General features: G+C 44.2%; 1 protein-coding gene across 4 annotated transcripts in view; it reads left to right on the plus strand.

Annotated features, from left to right (window-relative positions):
• Nucleotides 1–16,226, plus strand: part of Raly (RALY heterogeneous nuclear ribonucleoprotein) — a 77,940-nt gene extending 61,714 nt beyond the window's left edge. For 3 of the 4 annotated variants that reach the window (XM_076851706.1, XM_076851707.1, XM_076851705.1), the window contains 8 exons: nucleotides 7,670–7,934; nucleotides 9,285–9,357; nucleotides 9,534–9,581; nucleotides 11,567–11,733; nucleotides 12,417–12,530; nucleotides 12,739–13,025; nucleotides 14,526–14,574; nucleotides 15,868–16,226. In XM_076851706.1, coding sequence (XP_076707821.1) covers nucleotides 7,679–7,934; nucleotides 9,285–9,357; nucleotides 9,534–9,581; nucleotides 11,567–11,733; nucleotides 12,417–12,530; nucleotides 12,739–13,025; nucleotides 14,526–14,570 — 990 coding nt within the window. In that variant the 5' untranslated portion in view covers nucleotides 7,670–7,678 and the 3' untranslated portion in view covers nucleotides 14,571–14,574; nucleotides 15,868–16,226. The remainder of the gene's footprint in view (nucleotides 1–7,669; nucleotides 7,935–9,284; nucleotides 9,358–9,533; nucleotides 9,582–11,566; nucleotides 11,734–12,416; nucleotides 12,531–12,738; nucleotides 13,026–14,525; nucleotides 14,575–15,867) is intronic. The other variant, XM_076851708.1, reaches the window with a different exon arrangement.
• Nucleotides 16,227–16,900: the final 674 nt, after the last annotated feature.

Consider the following 16,900-nt stretch of genomic DNA (forward strand, 5'->3'; position numbering starts at 1 on the left):
CTTGTTCTTCACCACAAATGATTTTGAGAGGTACTATTTTAAGTATGATGAAGTGGAAAAGAACCTCAATCTTCTTGTCTGTAAAATGAAAGAGTTGTTTTAGAAATTATTTAATCATAAATAATACTTTGGGCACTTAATGTGTGCCTACCACTTCGCTCTGTATGTATATTATTTTATATACTTCTCACTGTACCTCTGAAGTAAGTATTATCTTCCTCATTTTTCTGAGATTTTGTATAGGTTGTACAATGAGCTTGCCAGAAGTCAAACATGTAGTCAGTAGGCAGGTGGGATTTGAATATATACCATATGCTATATAAAGAGCCTACCTAGCACATAGGAGGTCCATCTCCCTACTTCTCTGTATCATCAGAAGTAGAAATCTATTTTCTAACTCCATCACTGACCCTAACTTATTTTGTTACTTTGAGCAAGTCCCTTTATTTGGACCTTAATTTTCTCATCTACCTTCTGTGACAGGAACTATATTTTATTCATCTTCAGTTATATAGCATCTGAGTTAACAGAGCCTGGCATATAATGGGTGTTGAGCTCTGAAACCATTGATGCCATTAGAGGATCTCTGGTGGTTCTTTCAGTGTCTGCTTTCTCTGAACATCCTAGATACTTCATCCTCTGCCCTCCCTCTGGAGCATCATATTTCCTACATAATCCACCTGGCAGCATCTTATTTCCTCATGTCTGTCTCCAGGCAGTCTTGAGACAGCCCACATGGTGCTGTGAAATATATCTAGGGAAAACCACCAGGGATAGCAAAAGAGGTAGAAGAGCTTGTTCAGAGTCAGGAAAGTGCTCTTATTCTATTCCTATTCAGCGGGGCCTAGGTCTAGGGCAGCCCTGCTGGTATCCCTGCCAGGCCTGAGTAATGGCCGCAGCCTGGAGCAGGGTTTTCCATGAGCTGCATCGGAGTCTCCAGTAATTGGAACATGGCACCTTCCGACTTATAATGGATGGCAGCATGAGAGGGGCATTTGTCACTGCCTGACTTCCCTGTGGGAAAGAGGCTCATAAGTCACAGCTGACAAACCTTTTGATGACTTTTAAACTTCATTTACAGAAAAGAATAGCTATAATCAACCAACAGCAAGCAGTGACTAATCTTGCCACATTATCACTGTGAGGAGCCAGGCCAGTAGGGCTTAGGAAGGGGGAGTGAGCCATCCCTAGGCTCACAGCACATGCTGATTGGCTCTTGGATTTGAGAGTGTACCCTCAGCAAGGCCCTATGAGTCTGTGCCTAAAGCCTGCAGGTACAGGGCTTGCCTAGCATTGAAGCCATTTTTGGGCCAAGGTTAAAATGATCAGTTCTGGACTCAAAACAGATTTGTCTCAGCTCTGCCATTTCCTGGGTTGAGTAGGACTAAGCACCAACCTTACTTTCCTCATGTGAATGGTCATAGCACATATCATCACCTGTGTCATAGCAAAAGGCTTAGTACAAATAGTAAGTACTCTTGTTATGTTTATTCATTCAGCCCTCAAAGGACCTTTTGTAGACATAGGGTCTAAAACCCAAGGTCATGTGGCACATTTGCAAAGCCAGGAACCATTCTTCTTGGGTGGAGGGTATGGGAGTGGAGGTGGCATTGGAAGCATTTTGTGGAACAGGAAGAGCACAGGCTTTAAAATCAGAAAAGTTGGGTCTTTTGATCCTAATCATGCCACTTAATGTGAATGTGGATAAACTATTTGAGCTTTCTCTGAACATTAGTTTCTTTATCTCTAGAATGAAGGTGACACTATTTATCTCATTAGGTTGATCTGGATTATGAAGAATTATACTTCTAAAGCTTCCAACAGGTACCTGGTGTAAAGTTGTTGCATATTAGATTGTGTGCTCCCTTTTTGTACTCCCTTAAGAAAAGAATAAGTATGTATCTCTCAAAGAAATGGGAAATAACAACAATGGCATTTTTGTATTTCTTCTTTTTCCAGCCCTCTACCTCTGTGTTCTCTTTCAGGAGAAGGGAGGTGAATAGGGGGTCAAAAAAAGAAAGGGACACATTTTGTACATTGTTTCTGCAGTTCCTCCTGCCTGGCATAGCATCTCCCTTTGTCAATACCCTGTGAGAATTCATCTTAGACACTGGGGGATTGGTATAATTTCTTTTAAGCAGTTGGGGTATCTGAGGCCTGCCCAGGTTAGGAGACATGACCAGGGTGACAGCTTTTAAGTGGTAGGTCTGGATTTGGAAGTCAGTCGTATCTGATAACTCCAGAGCCTGTGCTGTTTTTGCTATTTTTTGTGTAATTTTCCTTTATTAGGAAACAGTCAAAAAACAGGTTCCTGAAGAGAGGGTTTCTTGACAAGTACACAAAGCCTATAAGCACTGTTTCCCAGGATCTCTTAGGGCCAGCACAGAGGAGAACACTTTAAGGAATGCTTATTGAATGAGTGAAGGGGATAGGAATTGGGCAATAATAGGAATAGGTATGATCTTATATCCTTTTGTAGCATTTTGCAGATGCATTAGCACTTTCACACTGATTAGCCTGTTTGATTCTTGCATCAGGTAAGAAAGGTAATTGGGGAGAAAAGGTGATGTCTGTTCTTTAGAATAATGACAATAAGACCCAGAGAAGTTACATGATGTGAGGTCACATAACTTAGAACTGCAGAGCCAAGACTTCTAGGACTGTAGCCTGCACCCTTTACATTTCTACTTATTCAGGAATCCTCTGTGTGTGGCAAGCTGGGAGCTGGGGTTTCAGGAGCCAAAGAGCACTCCTGAGAAAATTAGTCCTTTTTGGCCAGTGATGATCATTTGGGCAATGCTAATGAGTAGAGGACTGGCAAGTTTAATGAGATTAATAGATGTTATGTCATCTCTGGCTGCCTGGTAACCAGGAATTTGTGAACCAAGGAGGGCCTGGACACTGATCTGTAAAATTACTTGGCTTTCTCCAGAAATAGGCTTCCCATTACTGATATCTGTTTTCCTTCAAAACTAATCAAATGTCCCTTGGGTTATCTGAGGGCAGAGGACTGGCCACAGACTTCTGTGACTCTCATCTCCTTGCAAGAGAATAAAGCTAAAGTGTCAAGTAAGACTAAGAGAGAGGTTCTAAACAACCCTGGAGGCCAAGAGTAACAGTTCCTCCTTTGGGATCAGCATTGTGGGAGGGAGTCCAGTGCTGGGCAGTGTTTAAAGCCTGTATTTGATCTGAAGGGAGGAATGGAAAGCACAGGAGAGACATAACAGAGACAGAGGCTTAGACATCTATTCAAACAGTGGCTGGTAGAGAGTTAGACAAATCACCTAGCTACTCTCACTAGGCGGTTGACCTTTAAGTAAGTCATTTAAATTTTCTGATCATTAGCTGCTGCTGCTGCTGCTGCTGCTGCTGCTGCTGCTGCTGCTTCTTCTTTTATCCATAAAATAGGACTAATAATGTCAAGATAAAGGATATTGTCCTAGTCCTTTTATGCTGCTATAACACAATTGTGTGTTTATAAACAACAGAAATTTATTTCACATGGTTCTAATTCCAATATTAAGGCTCCAGCAAATTTACTGTCTGGTGAAGCCCTGCATACCAGTTTAGGAATAGCTGTCTTTTCACTCTGTTCTCACATGGTGGAAAAGGCAAGGCATCACTCTGGGGCCTCTTTTGTAAGGGACTTGGCCCTCATGACCTAATCACCTCCCTCCCCAAAGACCCCATTCTTTTTCCCTTAGATAATCCTGGGGACACCTGGGTGATTTAGAGGGAAAAACAGCTATCAATGAATGATGGGAAGCCTATTTCTGGAGATAGCCAAGCAGTTAGCAGATCAATGTCCAGAGCTTCCTTGGTCCAGAGGCTTCTGGTTACCAGGCAGCCAGGGATGACAGAACATCTATTAATCTCATTAAACCTGCCAGGCCCTGGCTCCTGTATATCATCACATTGGGGATTAGGTTTCAACAAAGAACTTGAGGAAGGAGGTGTGCATATTCAGACTATAGTAGACATAAACTGGCTTTGTTTATGAAAATCTTGTGTAGATATAAGGAATTGTAGAAATGGGGAAGAACTAACTCAGGGTAAGTATTCTAACCATTGAAATTAGTACCCAAATGAGTGTCTATGCATATGCAATTTTGCCCTTGTATATCTTGTCAAAAAACAGACCTGAGTTCCAGTTCTGGCTTTGTTCTGTTAATCAGCTAGCTACCTCTCTTGAGTCTTGAGTTATCTAAAACACCTCCTCAGAAGTTGTTGTGAGGATTAAATGAGGTGAGATGTGTAAAGTCTCTGACACAGCATTGGCACTTGGAATTAGACGTTCTTTTTACTGTGATGGCTCCTCCAGGTCTCATTTACCCAAAGTTTAGTGGTAGAGGTGCCTTTTGGGGCTTTTCTACCTTTGTAAAACTCTGTCACCTTTCTACATGTTGAGGCTTGGCTCTTGACTTCTGAAACATAGTTTCCATCTCAAATGTTTCAATTGGAAAAAATGATTAGTTTTTGCCAAATTTCTTATGTTCTTACTAGCCTGGAAAGGCCAGCCCATCCTTTTTGAGTTGTAAATTGCATTTCAAAATCTTTGCCCCTGGTGGGTTTTAATTAGCTTTAGGCTCCAACTTTTATGCAGCAGTTGTTTCTTCAGCAGTAAGGGTAAGGACATGTACCTGGCTGGTGGCCCCTAGTTTTCTTCAGCAGTTTTTTGAGATGCTATGCCTTTTTCAATCTCCTCACTATCCTGGGGGCTCTCTCTAACTAGCCTAAAAGGAAAAATGGAATATAAGAACCCTAGACTTGGAATCAGGACCCCTCAGGATACTCTTGGCCTTGCTACTCATTAGCTGTGGTATCGTGGCCAAGTACCTTTCCTTCTGTTCCTCAGAGTGAGGGCATATGAACTCCATGCTCGCTAAGTCTCTCTTTATCTGACATTATAAAAATCTCTAGGAACAAATCTGGTTTTTCCCTTCCTCCCTTCCTTCCCTACTAATACCAAGAACAATCTTGTCATCCATCTGTCTTCTCTCATTTCTAAGCAGAGGCCTCCATTGTTCCACACACCTTACTCTCAATTACACAGTTGATCTCTGTGACAAGAGATTGACTCATAGGGTGGGAAATAGCTTACAAAAGTTAAGCAGCTTTTGCTCAATAAGATATCAATATTATTTTAGGGTCTAAACCCACCTCTAAACATAGGAAGAATTAGGGGAGTGTATGAAGTTGGGGGGGCTTGGTTTTGTAGAGGTGGGTATTTGAGTCAGAGGAAGAATGTGCCTGGGACCCCTGCCCCAGTGGTCCTAACCATTTAAGGCGTGCCACAACAAACCCTTCTTCCTCCCTAGTATTAATTGAGTACTTGCTGTCTCCACGCTCTGTCAAGTCTGCCTCTTACTTTGTAGAGCAGAGTTAAGAATACAGATGGAGGGCTAAGGAAACAAATGGAGATCCATGTACTATATGTCTAAACATGTGAAAACTATATTCAAATTTTATAAACTGATATTTATAACTACCTAGAGGTCATATATGGATTTAAACTTGTTGGACCCTTAGGAATTCTGCACTAAACCTGACAGTATTGGGCCCACCTCCTTTTTATTTCCTACTCCCAGCTCCATCTCTCATTTGAGATGCCTCATGGACATGTTTTTCTACAATCCCAGAGAAATCTATACTCTCAGGCTTAGGGAGTCTATTTAGCAGCAGCATAGCCTGCCCTCCAAGGGTTTTTTGCCTTTAAAAATGAGGGCTATTTAAATGGGAGACTCAGGGGTTGGGTACCTACAGCATGCTCCAGGTGGGCATTTCTCCTTGGCCCTGAAAATTTCTCACCTAGAGCAGCCACACGTGCAAGATAGAGAATGTGCTCCTATCTGACCTTGATCTCCTAATCAAGGATGAGCCCACAAATAGCAGCATTAGAATAAAGTACCTGTAGTCAAAGTATTTACTAGATCTTATAAAGGACTTGACAGCTTGCAGAGTTCTTTTAGGTACATTGCCCAAATCCCAGGTGTAAGAGAAAAGACTGCTCAACAGTGAATGTATAAGTACTGAACCCTCCATAGTACCTAACATGGGTGTGCAGCAGATGCTTCTGGCTCAGTGATGTTAGAGAGTTCTGGCAAAGGTCTGAGGAAACCCACAGCCGTTATATCCTTGCCAGGTCAATGACAATCAGCATTCATCAACAGATATCTGTACTATCATGTCTCTCTCTCCCTCACTCCCTCTCCCTCATTGCTTTATGAATGTTGATGATTGGATGTAAAAGTACACTGAGAAATAAGATTCTGTCTTTTCCATGTCAATTCCAAAACTGGCACTAGCTCCTTTATATCAGTAGCAGTGATGGCACTGCCTCACCTCACCTCCATTGTCCCTGTCCCATGCTTAAGAATGGTGCACCCTAACCCCAGTGTATTCATTTGAGTTTGCAATAGCAAACCTACCACTGGGCATGTTTCTTCCTCAGAATGAAATTCTCTGTAGATTTTCTTGTAAACAGAGCCACCTGCTGGTCAGAACATGCTAATTTCTAGGCGGGGAGCATTTAGGAGAAATAAGGGGTCTCTTACTGGAGTAGGATACAAGATAAACATATTTTCCCAGTTTACATTCTTCTCTAATTCATTGAAAAGAAAACCCTTCCTCTCTGCCCAAAACATTAGGTAATAGGCTGGTAGGCTGACGAGAATTTTTATACATTCTGCGTAGGTGCTCTAACACCTTCTGAAATGGCCTTAGGAGAGATTGAGAATGGGTTGAAACTACTCGTGCCAGTGAACAGAAGAGGGATCCAGGAAGTACAAATGCCAAGGCTTAACTCTAGGCTTTTCCTGCTGAAATTGAACCTCCTCCTCTTCTCCCTGGAGCCCATGCTGAATGACCCTTTGGGGTAAAAGACATGCTAAAATCTAGAAAATATTTACAAACTTATCTCTAAGCCAAATGGAACACAATTTGAATAAAAAAAGTATCAATATTTAAAACAGTTTTAGGTAAATTATGCCATTTTACTATGGTATTTGAATTGCCTTTACTCTGGGAAACAAAGTGATGAAGCTGACAGAAATGAGCTTTATGGGCCAACTGATCTGGGTTTGAGCACCTGTTATTGTCAAGTTAATGATCTCACCAGCATCTCCATTTATGGTAAAGTTGTCATCATCGTCACTACGTCCATGTCTGGATCAGAGTGAGCATATGATATTGTTCTAGAGAAAATATTATTTGTAATTACCTCTTTGCTATGGTTTTACATTGAAGGAACAGAGGGGAGAAACCTGTGGAACATCTTTAAATTTAGATTCCAAAAGGGGTTACATTTGAGATGAGTATTAAACAAGGTGTGGGCTTAAAAGAATTTGTATCAGGTATACTTGTCAATCTCAGCCCTACTGAAGTGCATGATGACTTCTGAAGGTTAGGTTCCTCCCATGTGTAATATTGTGGTTCTACTTAGGTGAGTACCAAATGAGGGAACATTTTAAGATCAGCAGCCAGTATGTGGTAATTCTTGGTAATATAACAAGAAAACAAGATAACAGAAACAGGGAGGCTGGATGCAATAGGGGTGGAACTGTGTAGGAAGGCAAGGAGCAGTCCAGTTTAGTCTGGATGTGTCCATAAGCAGCCCTTGAGCCCAGCCCTGGGACCCAGTCTCATAGTTGCTCTCTTTCTCTCTCTCCAGGTTGCCATCATGTCCTTGAAAATCCAGACAAGCAATGTAACCAACAAGAATGACCCCAAGTCCATCAACTCTCGGGTCTTCATTGGAAACCTCAACACAGCTGTGGTGAAGAAGTCTGATGTGGAGACCATCTTCTCCAAGTATGGCCGTGTGGCCGGCTGTTCGGTGCACAAGGGCTATGCCTTTGTCCAGTATGCCAATGAGCGCCATGCCCGGGCAGCTGTGCTGGGAGAGAATGGGAGGGTGCTGGCTGGGCAGACTCTGGGTAAGTTAAGCCTCTCTGCACAGGGCTCAGTTTATAACTCCAGAGTAGTTACTGTCTTTTGCTTCCCCTTTGTCCTCTTTCCCATCCCCTACCACACTTTCATTGCTCTGAGGTTTTATAATTCAATAGTTATAAATTATATTTAAGTAGTTATAAGTTATATTTAAGTTATAAATGAAGTAATTATACAATTGATGCCCATAGGAAAGAATTTTAGAACCTCTGGAAAACCACTTATGTCCTGTCCCTGCTTTCTTGGTGCTTCTTTTTTTTAATGGCTTTATTTTTTAAACTATTATCCCTACTACAAATGAGGCTTTTTTTTTTTTTTTTTTTTTTTTTTTTTTGGTGGTATTGGGGATTGAATCCAGGGCCTTGTGCATGCAAGGCAAGCACTCTGCCAACTGAGCTATATTCTCAATAACAAACTTTATGGTTCCAATAAAAATGCATATTCTCCAAAGAAGGGGACATATTGGACTAGCATAGTCTATTATTTTGATCTGTAGATGACTCAGACTGGAACTTTGAAAGCCAAGAGGAGGGATTGAAACAAAAAATCAAAGCGGGGCAGGTCCCCTTGGCCTTGGTACTACATACATGTGATAATATGACCATGCTGATAGTCTATCTTGGAGTATCTAATGTGTGTGTACATACTTCTATTTATATATGTGTGTATGAGAAGGAATATATATATATTTTGTGTGTGTGTGTGTGTATTAATATATATCCCATTGTGTTCGTGAATACTAAGTATACAGAGGTAATTGAACATGTGGAGAATATGTGGACACATACCTTTGTATGTATAGGTCCTAGTATGTGTGTGAAAATATAGTTGAATATGTAAGCACTTATGCATATATTCATTTACCAAATATTTATTGAGTTCTTATGTATTATGCACTGTTCTAACCATAAAAATATTTGATGGGATGTTCATGAGAATATGCATTGGCTCCTTTGCATATGAGCAGTTACATGTATGATATTGGGGGCAAGTCTGTGTGTACTTGAGAGGGCACATTTTATCTGTGTGACTTTCTTAGATATGTGAATGTATGTTAGGATTTGTCTGTGTTTCCATATACCTGATTTATATGTTTATGTAACTATACTTGAGAATGCACATGTGTGATGTACATGTGATTTGTGAATATGAATGTGTGTCTGAAATGTATATGAATATGTAAATAGGCATATTCATATGATATGAATATGCATCTAATATGCACCTAGTTTGAGGACTAAATATGTGAAGACTTTTGTTAGATGCCTGTATATGTACATGTATGGATACACTGCTATTAAACCAATATTTTGACCTTGCCTTCTCCTTTTTCACAGACATCAACATGGCTGGAGAACCTAAGCCCAATAGACCCAAAGGGCTAAAGAGGGCAGCATCTGCCATATACAGGTGGGGCACTCTGTCTATCTGGATGGGGTGGGTCCCTCTTTCCACAGAGGGAGTAGATGCTGATAGAGATGGAATGCTGAACCTAGAGCTTGGGAGACATTTGGAGATGAGGGCCTGTGAAGAGTAGGCTGAGTGGCCATTCCTAAGTTCTGGCCCTCTCCCCTTTGTTTCTCCAGTGGCTACAGCTTTGGCTATGATTACTACCAGGACAACTTCTATGACAGGTGAGCAGGGGAGGAGCGTGCCCAGGCATAAAATCAAGCTGGAAGGGTCCTGAAAGATTGCTGGTACAGCCCCATTCAGTCCTCCAGTTGGGAATCAAAGTCCAGAAGTGTGGACAGGCATTTGCCCAAAGTTACTCCACAAATCAGTGGTAGAACTGGGACTAGGGTCCAATTCTTTAGGTGCCCAGGCCAGAGCTCCCACCATCACATCACACTGGGTCACACTGTGATTGCTTTTCCTCCTCCTAGTCCTGCAGCGTGACTTGAAGGGACTGTAAAACCAAGGGACATAAAAATATAACTAGTTGGAATACAAACATGGTATAGGCCAGTTGCAGGGAGTTGTAGCCTTTGTAATTTGCTTTTTTAATCTCTACCTCTATGAGGTGCCTAACCAGCCAGAAGGAAATCCTGAGCTTAATCTGAGTCTTTTGGTCTTATATTTATAGCCAAGAGGATAGGACCCATCTGGAGGTCTGAAATTTAGTCCCCTGTGGCCCACCTTTTACTCCAAGCCTACCCAAACTCCAGCTTTGAAGCTGTGGGCTCCCACTTCAGTGGCACCAGCCACATTTGAATAGAAGTTATGGTAAAGTGTAGCCCAATCTCTTTTCCTCCTTGCTTTTCTCCCTGTCTCCAATTTGCCGACCTCAGGCAGCCCAGGAAGAACACAACCCCTCTGAGCCTTGTTTTTTTCCATTTGTGAGTGATTTCAGTTTACACTGTGGTGTTGTAAAGTGCCGTAACCTATAAGTCAGAAGACTTAGGTGCTAATTCCAGCTCTGCCACTGAATGGATTATGGGATTTGGGGCAAATCTTCCCAGTCTGTGAAATGGGCTGTGCCAAGTGATCTCTTAGGGTCCTTCTAGTTTGGGGATTCTGTGGTTCAGTGATTCTGACCAAGGCCAGAGCCGCCCCCTCCCCTTGGGGGTAGACATGCAGGGTTCAGAAGTGGGTCCATTTCCATAGATTCTTCATTTCCAGCCATCACTATCCCCAGAGCAGATATTCCCTAAACAAAGGAGTGCTAAGGAATGGGGTATTGAATTGCCCAATGATGGCAAGTATCATGGATGTCTTTAGGAAAATAGTACCAAAGAGTACCCTGGACCAAGGCTATAGTTTACTATACAACAGTGTTAGTAGATGTAGTAGGAAAGACTCCTACCCATCCTACTGTTTCTGCCTGGTGGGCAGGAAAAGCAGCCCTCCTAGAAAGGGCCAGATGATGGTGCTTGTGGGAACAGCACAGTCTAGGGCCCTAGCATCTGATTGAACTGTCCATGTTTGATATGCTGTTGAGACCCTGGTCTCCCTATCTCTGAAATGTAGCAAGAAAGATATTATAGAGGCCCAGAAACAGAAAAGAACTTACGAGTCTAGCCTCATGTCTGAGTCTTGAGCTAGGAGACTCCTATCCTGTTTTTTGCCTATAACACTTTCTAATATGTGTTTTTAACCAGGTTCTCTTTATCCTGTACCCTCACAGAAGACTTGGATAGACACCGAATTTGTGTAGCCTTCCCCTCTAGGCAGGTGGAAAAACTGAGGCTCAGGAAAGCTCTCAAGCCCTCACTTCCATGCCTTTCTGTCTCCACTGGGGATTTGTGCTGCTTTGAGATTTGTAAGCTTTGACTAGAGGTTGGGGTGGCAGTTGACTGAGGAGAAGCCAGGTCATGTAGTAGGGGAGATCTGGGTGTCAGAGTACTCTAGGGAAGGCTTATTTCTGGAGCTGTTTTTTCCTTTTTGGGGTGGGATATGAACATTTTCACCTGCTGCTGCTTCACCCTAACTTGGCCTGGCTGACAGGACAGGTAGTTACAGTGAGGATCCCAGCAAATGTCAAGGACAGAAAGTCCTTCTCTTTACCCCAGGGCTTGTTGGGAGCAGTAGAGGTGTGTAGCACAGGCCTCCCAGACTCTCACCAGCCACTCCTGATAGTCTCAGGCTATTGCTGCAGCCTCTGTCCTGTTTGCCCTCACAGGCTTTTTGACTACCGTGGCCGCCTGTCACCTGTGCCAGTACCCAGGGCAGTCCCTGTGAAGCGACCCCGGGTCACAGTACCTTTGGTCCGTCGTGTCAAAACTACCATACCTGTCAAGCTCTTTGCTCGTTCTACAGCCATCACCACTGGCTCAGCCAAGATCAAGTGTGAGTAACCAAATTTTCTTCCTAGATATTTTATATATTTATCATTAGCAAAATAATAGAATCACATTTTTTTACATTGGAAAATAGATAAAGGAACAAATCTCCCACAGTTCTGCTGCTCTAACACAACAAAGTGAGTATTTTCATGCATTTCTCAGAGGAAAAGGTTAACAATTAAGAAGGGGGCTTGGGTTGGGCACAGAGTCTAGTGCTGTGGCATGGAGCTCAGTGAGGAGATGGTGTTTTTTCTGCTAGTAAAAACAAGGACAGGTGTACACAGGCTTATTATTTCACATTCACTCTTGATATTTACTTACTGTAATCAGGCACCCAGGGAATCTGATAGCAAAAGACTCTGCTTTCAAACCTTGAAAGACAGGCTCCATCCTCTAACACAACAAGGGCACATGTTTTTGCTCAGGTGCACAGGAGCATACCACAGAATGCATTCCTGTTCATTCCCAGTCCCTTTCAAATTAAGAGGTCTGAGGGGAAGACAGCCAGGATGAGAAATGTGGGCTAGTCACTCTAGGGATAGCCTGCAGTTAGCCTCAGGAAGAGGCCTTTTTCCTGGGCAGGAAAAGAACCAAAAAAGGAATTACCTTTCTAGCTGATAGAATGGGGCTGGGGTTTTGTTAGGGTCAAGCCCCCAGGTGACAGCCCTGTCCACCTTCCACTCCTAGTAAAGAGCAGTGAGCTGCAGACCATCAAGACAGAGCTGACGCAGATCAAGTCCAACATCGATGCCCTTTTGGGCCGCTTGGAGCAAATTGCTGAGGAGCAAAAGGCCAACCCAGGTCAGCCTCTGATGTTTTTCACCCAGCTCAGTGACCAGGTGCACAGGACAAAGCATGAGGAATATAGTGCACCCGGGGGTGGAGGGAGGAGAGGCTGGGGTGGCCTCCTTTCCCAGACCCCTGCAGGTCCCAGTCCACCTGGACCTACTATGCAGAGGCATTTCTTGCAGGCTGAATTTTAGTCCTTCCTCTACCCTTAACCCCCAAGATGGCAAGAAGAAGAATGACAGTAACAGCAGCAGTGGTGGTGGCGGTGGCGGTGGCGGTGGCGGCGGTGGCGGCGGCGGCGGCAGTGGCTGTGGCGGCGGCAGCGGTAGTGGCGGTGGCGGTGGCAGCGGTAGTGGCAGCGGCAGTGGCAGTAGCAGTGGCAACATCAGCCGGCCACCAGCCCCCCAAGAGGATGCAGTTTCTGAGGCAGGCACGCCTCAGGGAGAAACCCAGACTCGAGATGATGGCGACGAGGAGGGCCTGCTGACACATAGCGAGGAAGAATTGGTGAGGTCTTGGACAGGGGCATGGCTGGGAGGGGCTGGGACTGAACTTGCACTCCTGGTGGCAGAAGGGCAATGTGGATGGGGAACCTCTGAGCTGGTTGACCCTCCTCTTCTTCCCAGGAGGTTCTAGTCCTTTGGGGAGGAGGAAAGAATGAGCCAGAGGCAATTATCTGTTTCAACTGTCAGTCCTAAGTTCTGCTGAGGACAGAGGCACATTTCAGCTAAGCCTAAAGCCTGTTCTGGCCCCCATTCTCCTTGTAGGTTAGAGAAAGGGAGAATTTGGCTCAAGGGGCACATACATGGCCTTCAGAATTCCAGAGAGAGCATTACTGGGGTTGCCTGGGGAAGCCACAGGGAGGTGGGTATCAGTTCCACATGAGGATTTTCCATAAGCCTTTGCTGCTTGAGCATAAAACAGGCTGTCTCATAAGGGAGTTAGTTCCTATCTACACTGGAAATATTCAGGCTAGGGAGCCATTGACAAGGATCTTACATTGAGTGGGAGGGTAGATCAGACTCAGAGGATATAAGATACCTGCTATATACTTGTTGCTCATTAACTTAATGATTGCCCATTAAGCACCACACCCTATAGTCCATACTTTCTAACTTGATACTCTTAACAACAGTTCTGTACTGTACAAAGTATTACTGTTCCCCTGTTTTACCTTTGAGGAAACTGTGGCTCAGAGGGGTCAGGTAAATTCCTTAGGGCCTTGGAGTTAATAAGGAGTAAAAACCAGGCTTGGATCCCAAACTTTTTTTTTTTTTTTTTTGTATTAGGAATTGAACTCAGAGACACTTGACCATTGAGCCACACTCCCAGCCCTATTTTGTATTTTATTTAGAGACAGGGTCTCTACTGAGTTGCTTAGCAACTTGCTCTTGCTGGGGCTTGCCATGAATCCATAATCCTCTTGCCTCAGCCTCCCAACCCGCTTGGATTACAGATGTGCGCCACCAGGCCCTGCTTGGAGGCCAAACTTACTCACTGGGTCTGGAGCTTCTTTTATCACTGCTGGGCTCTTGCATGAGGACAGATGGGCTCGTGACCATAACAGTCAAGAGCTCCTCCTCATGCCTGACTTGTTTTTCTTTGAATCGAGCCTGATACTTCATCTTATTTTATTGGGCTTAGTAGTCTCCTTAAGGGTCCTAATGAAAATTTAGATGCCTTCAAAGATGAGGTCCCACCAATCTTCAAAGCTCTCGGCTCGCTCTAGTCCAAGGTCTTTCTATGCAGAGAAGTTGTCCCCTGCCACTTGTACAGCTCCCATGACTGGTTTCTTTTTTTTTCCTGAGGGGCTCTCATATTGTCCTTCCAGAATCATCAGCCTTATTGGCTGGTTCCATAGTCATTCCCCTTGGCTGCCCCTCCTCCTTTCTGACTGTTCTCCAAATGTGCTCTGGGCCCCAGGACCTTCTGGATAGGTAGAATCAGGGCAGAACTCAGATCTTGCCGTCAGTAATATGTGGTCTCTGTTTGCCTTCTCCCTATCAGGAGCACAGCCAGGACACAGATGCGGAGGATGGGGCCTTGCAGTAAGCAGGTATGGGGACTGTGAAGGTGGGAGAGGGAGGGGAACAGTGAAGTGGAGGGCATGCCTTTTCCCTGGAGCTGGCCTAGAAGGGTAGCACTATGTTGAGGAATGAAAGCCCCTTCACATCCAGCATCTTGCCATACCACTCTGTGGTGGGAGCTTGGCAGGCTGAGGAAGCAGGATGTCATGCATAGCCACACCCATTCAGCAAGGGTTCCCTCAGCACACTTTGAGCCATGTTGCCTGTCTCCACCCTTGAGGAACCTCTAGTCTGGTGGAGGTAGATACAGACTAGATTAATTGCCACCCAGTATGAGCAGGATAACAATGGAGGGAAGTCTAGATGGAGGAAGAAACAATGTGTAGCTGAGCCTGCTCCTGATTAAGGGAGAAGCATTCCACTCCAAGGGAATAGCCTTAGCAGAGGTGCAGCACTGTGACAGTCCTTGGAGTGTGATGAAGCCAAGGAACTCTCTCATGTTGCAGTTCAGTTCTGCATAGTAGGGAAAGAACACTGTTCATCATCATAGGGTGATGACTGTGAAGCATCCTATGTGCTAGATTTAGGGGCTTAGGCTTAATCTTGTTGTGTGGCGGGGGGAATGCCCTGTGGGACAGTAGGTGCATCTGCTTTGTCTGATTACATCTTTGGCCCTGCAGGGTTGAGATGTGGAAACTTAGTTACTGAAGGGTGCAGGGAGATACTACATATCTTATAAGATCCCAAGATAGTAATTGATGTATCTTAGCTTAGATCCCAGTGGATGTAACTTTAAAGCCTGCTCGCTGACCACTGTCCACTGCCCTGCTCTGCCTTATCCTACAGGAAAACTAGGTCACATCCACCTATCTGACACATTTCTTAAGGGCCATGTTCAGAATAAGACAGGTTTAGGGTAAAGGGAGACCTCAAACTCTAATGCTCCCAGGGAGGTATCTAGATAGATAACACATTCATGTTTTAGGATACTTCTACCACAAGGACTTCCAGAACAATTAAGCTTAGAAAAGGCCTCATGTGCAGCCTTTCTTCTTGGAATTCCATAACTTGTTTAAAAGGAGGCTAAATTTTGCCTTGTGAAGCTATTTCACAGGTTAGGTAAGGAAATGGAAGCACAGAGAGTAGGTAGGACTTGCCCATATAACTATATGGCCAGAAAAATTAAATGAGGTCAGAACCAAAGTGCAGGTATCTCTTGGTCTGCAGATATCATTCCACCCATTCATTTTCCCTACCCCTGTGATCAAGAGTACTAGGGTCCCTTCCTCTCAGCCTTGGTGTCTTCTTTGTCTCTTTCTCAGCCTGACAGGAGCAGCGGCCACCAGCAGAAGGGCATCACTGTCCCAGACCTCAAGCTGGGCACCCACCCAAGGATGCCAACCTGTAGTGGGTGCCAGAGGAAAGCTGGCAGCAGGCACTTCTCACCCCGCCCCCACATCCCAGCCAGTGTCACATCCTCTGCAGGTGGAGTTACCAGTCTACCCATTCCCCATGCACCTTCCCTGACTGCACTGCCCAGGCTAGGTGGCAGAGCACAGGGGGTTCCCTATACTCTGCCTTCTCTCCCTAGGACAAGCCCAGGCTTGGGGATTTTCTATAGTTTTGGAGGGGTGGGTGGTACAAGGAGGGGGACCCTGATAATAAAGAGATTGGATCCAAACCTATTGTAAGATGGGATGGTTTGTGTTTTCTCATTACAGTATCCTGGCCCTTCTGCTCACTAGAAAGGGTCTGATTCACTCTTCTTCATTTATCCCTCCCAGGGAACATTGTCTAGGGTGTCTAATACTGATTCATCTGGGCCTTAGTTTCCTCAATTAAAATGGTAACATGAATGGCCAGTAGGGCTGCTGGAGAGGGTTGGATATGCTAGTACCCAGGATACTCTTTGCTAGCTAAAGTGCCAAGTAATTGTGACCTATTTGCTACCCAGTAGTACATCATGGCCTCATCTTTTCCTCAGTTTCTCATTATCTGATCTTTCCCAGCTCTAAAATGATTCTAGAATCTACTACCGACTTTGCCTTCTCTATCCTGCCTTAGCATATCATGGTTTTTTCACTTGGACTTTGCCTTCTCACTAGCCTCCCAATCTCCAGCTTCTCTCCTGAGCGATTTCTCACCACCCATCATAGTGTTTTTTCTATTTTACTTTTTTTCAATAATCTTAATTGGCTTTATTTTGATTTTGAATTAGGCAATAATTCATTCCATAAAATAGAATGTTTCCATAAACAGAGTTGGTTACATGGACAGAAAAAGCCTGTGAAGAAAGCAAAAACAAAGAACCAAAGGTGGACTGGTCATTTCAAAGTTGTTTCCCTTCTTTTGGTC

This window comes from Callospermophilus lateralis, chromosome 3, assembly GCF_048772815.1.
Source record: "Callospermophilus lateralis isolate mCalLat2 chromosome 3, mCalLat2.hap1, whole genome shotgun sequence".
Taxonomy (NCBI): Eukaryota; Metazoa; Chordata; class Mammalia; order Rodentia; family Sciuridae; genus Callospermophilus; species Callospermophilus lateralis.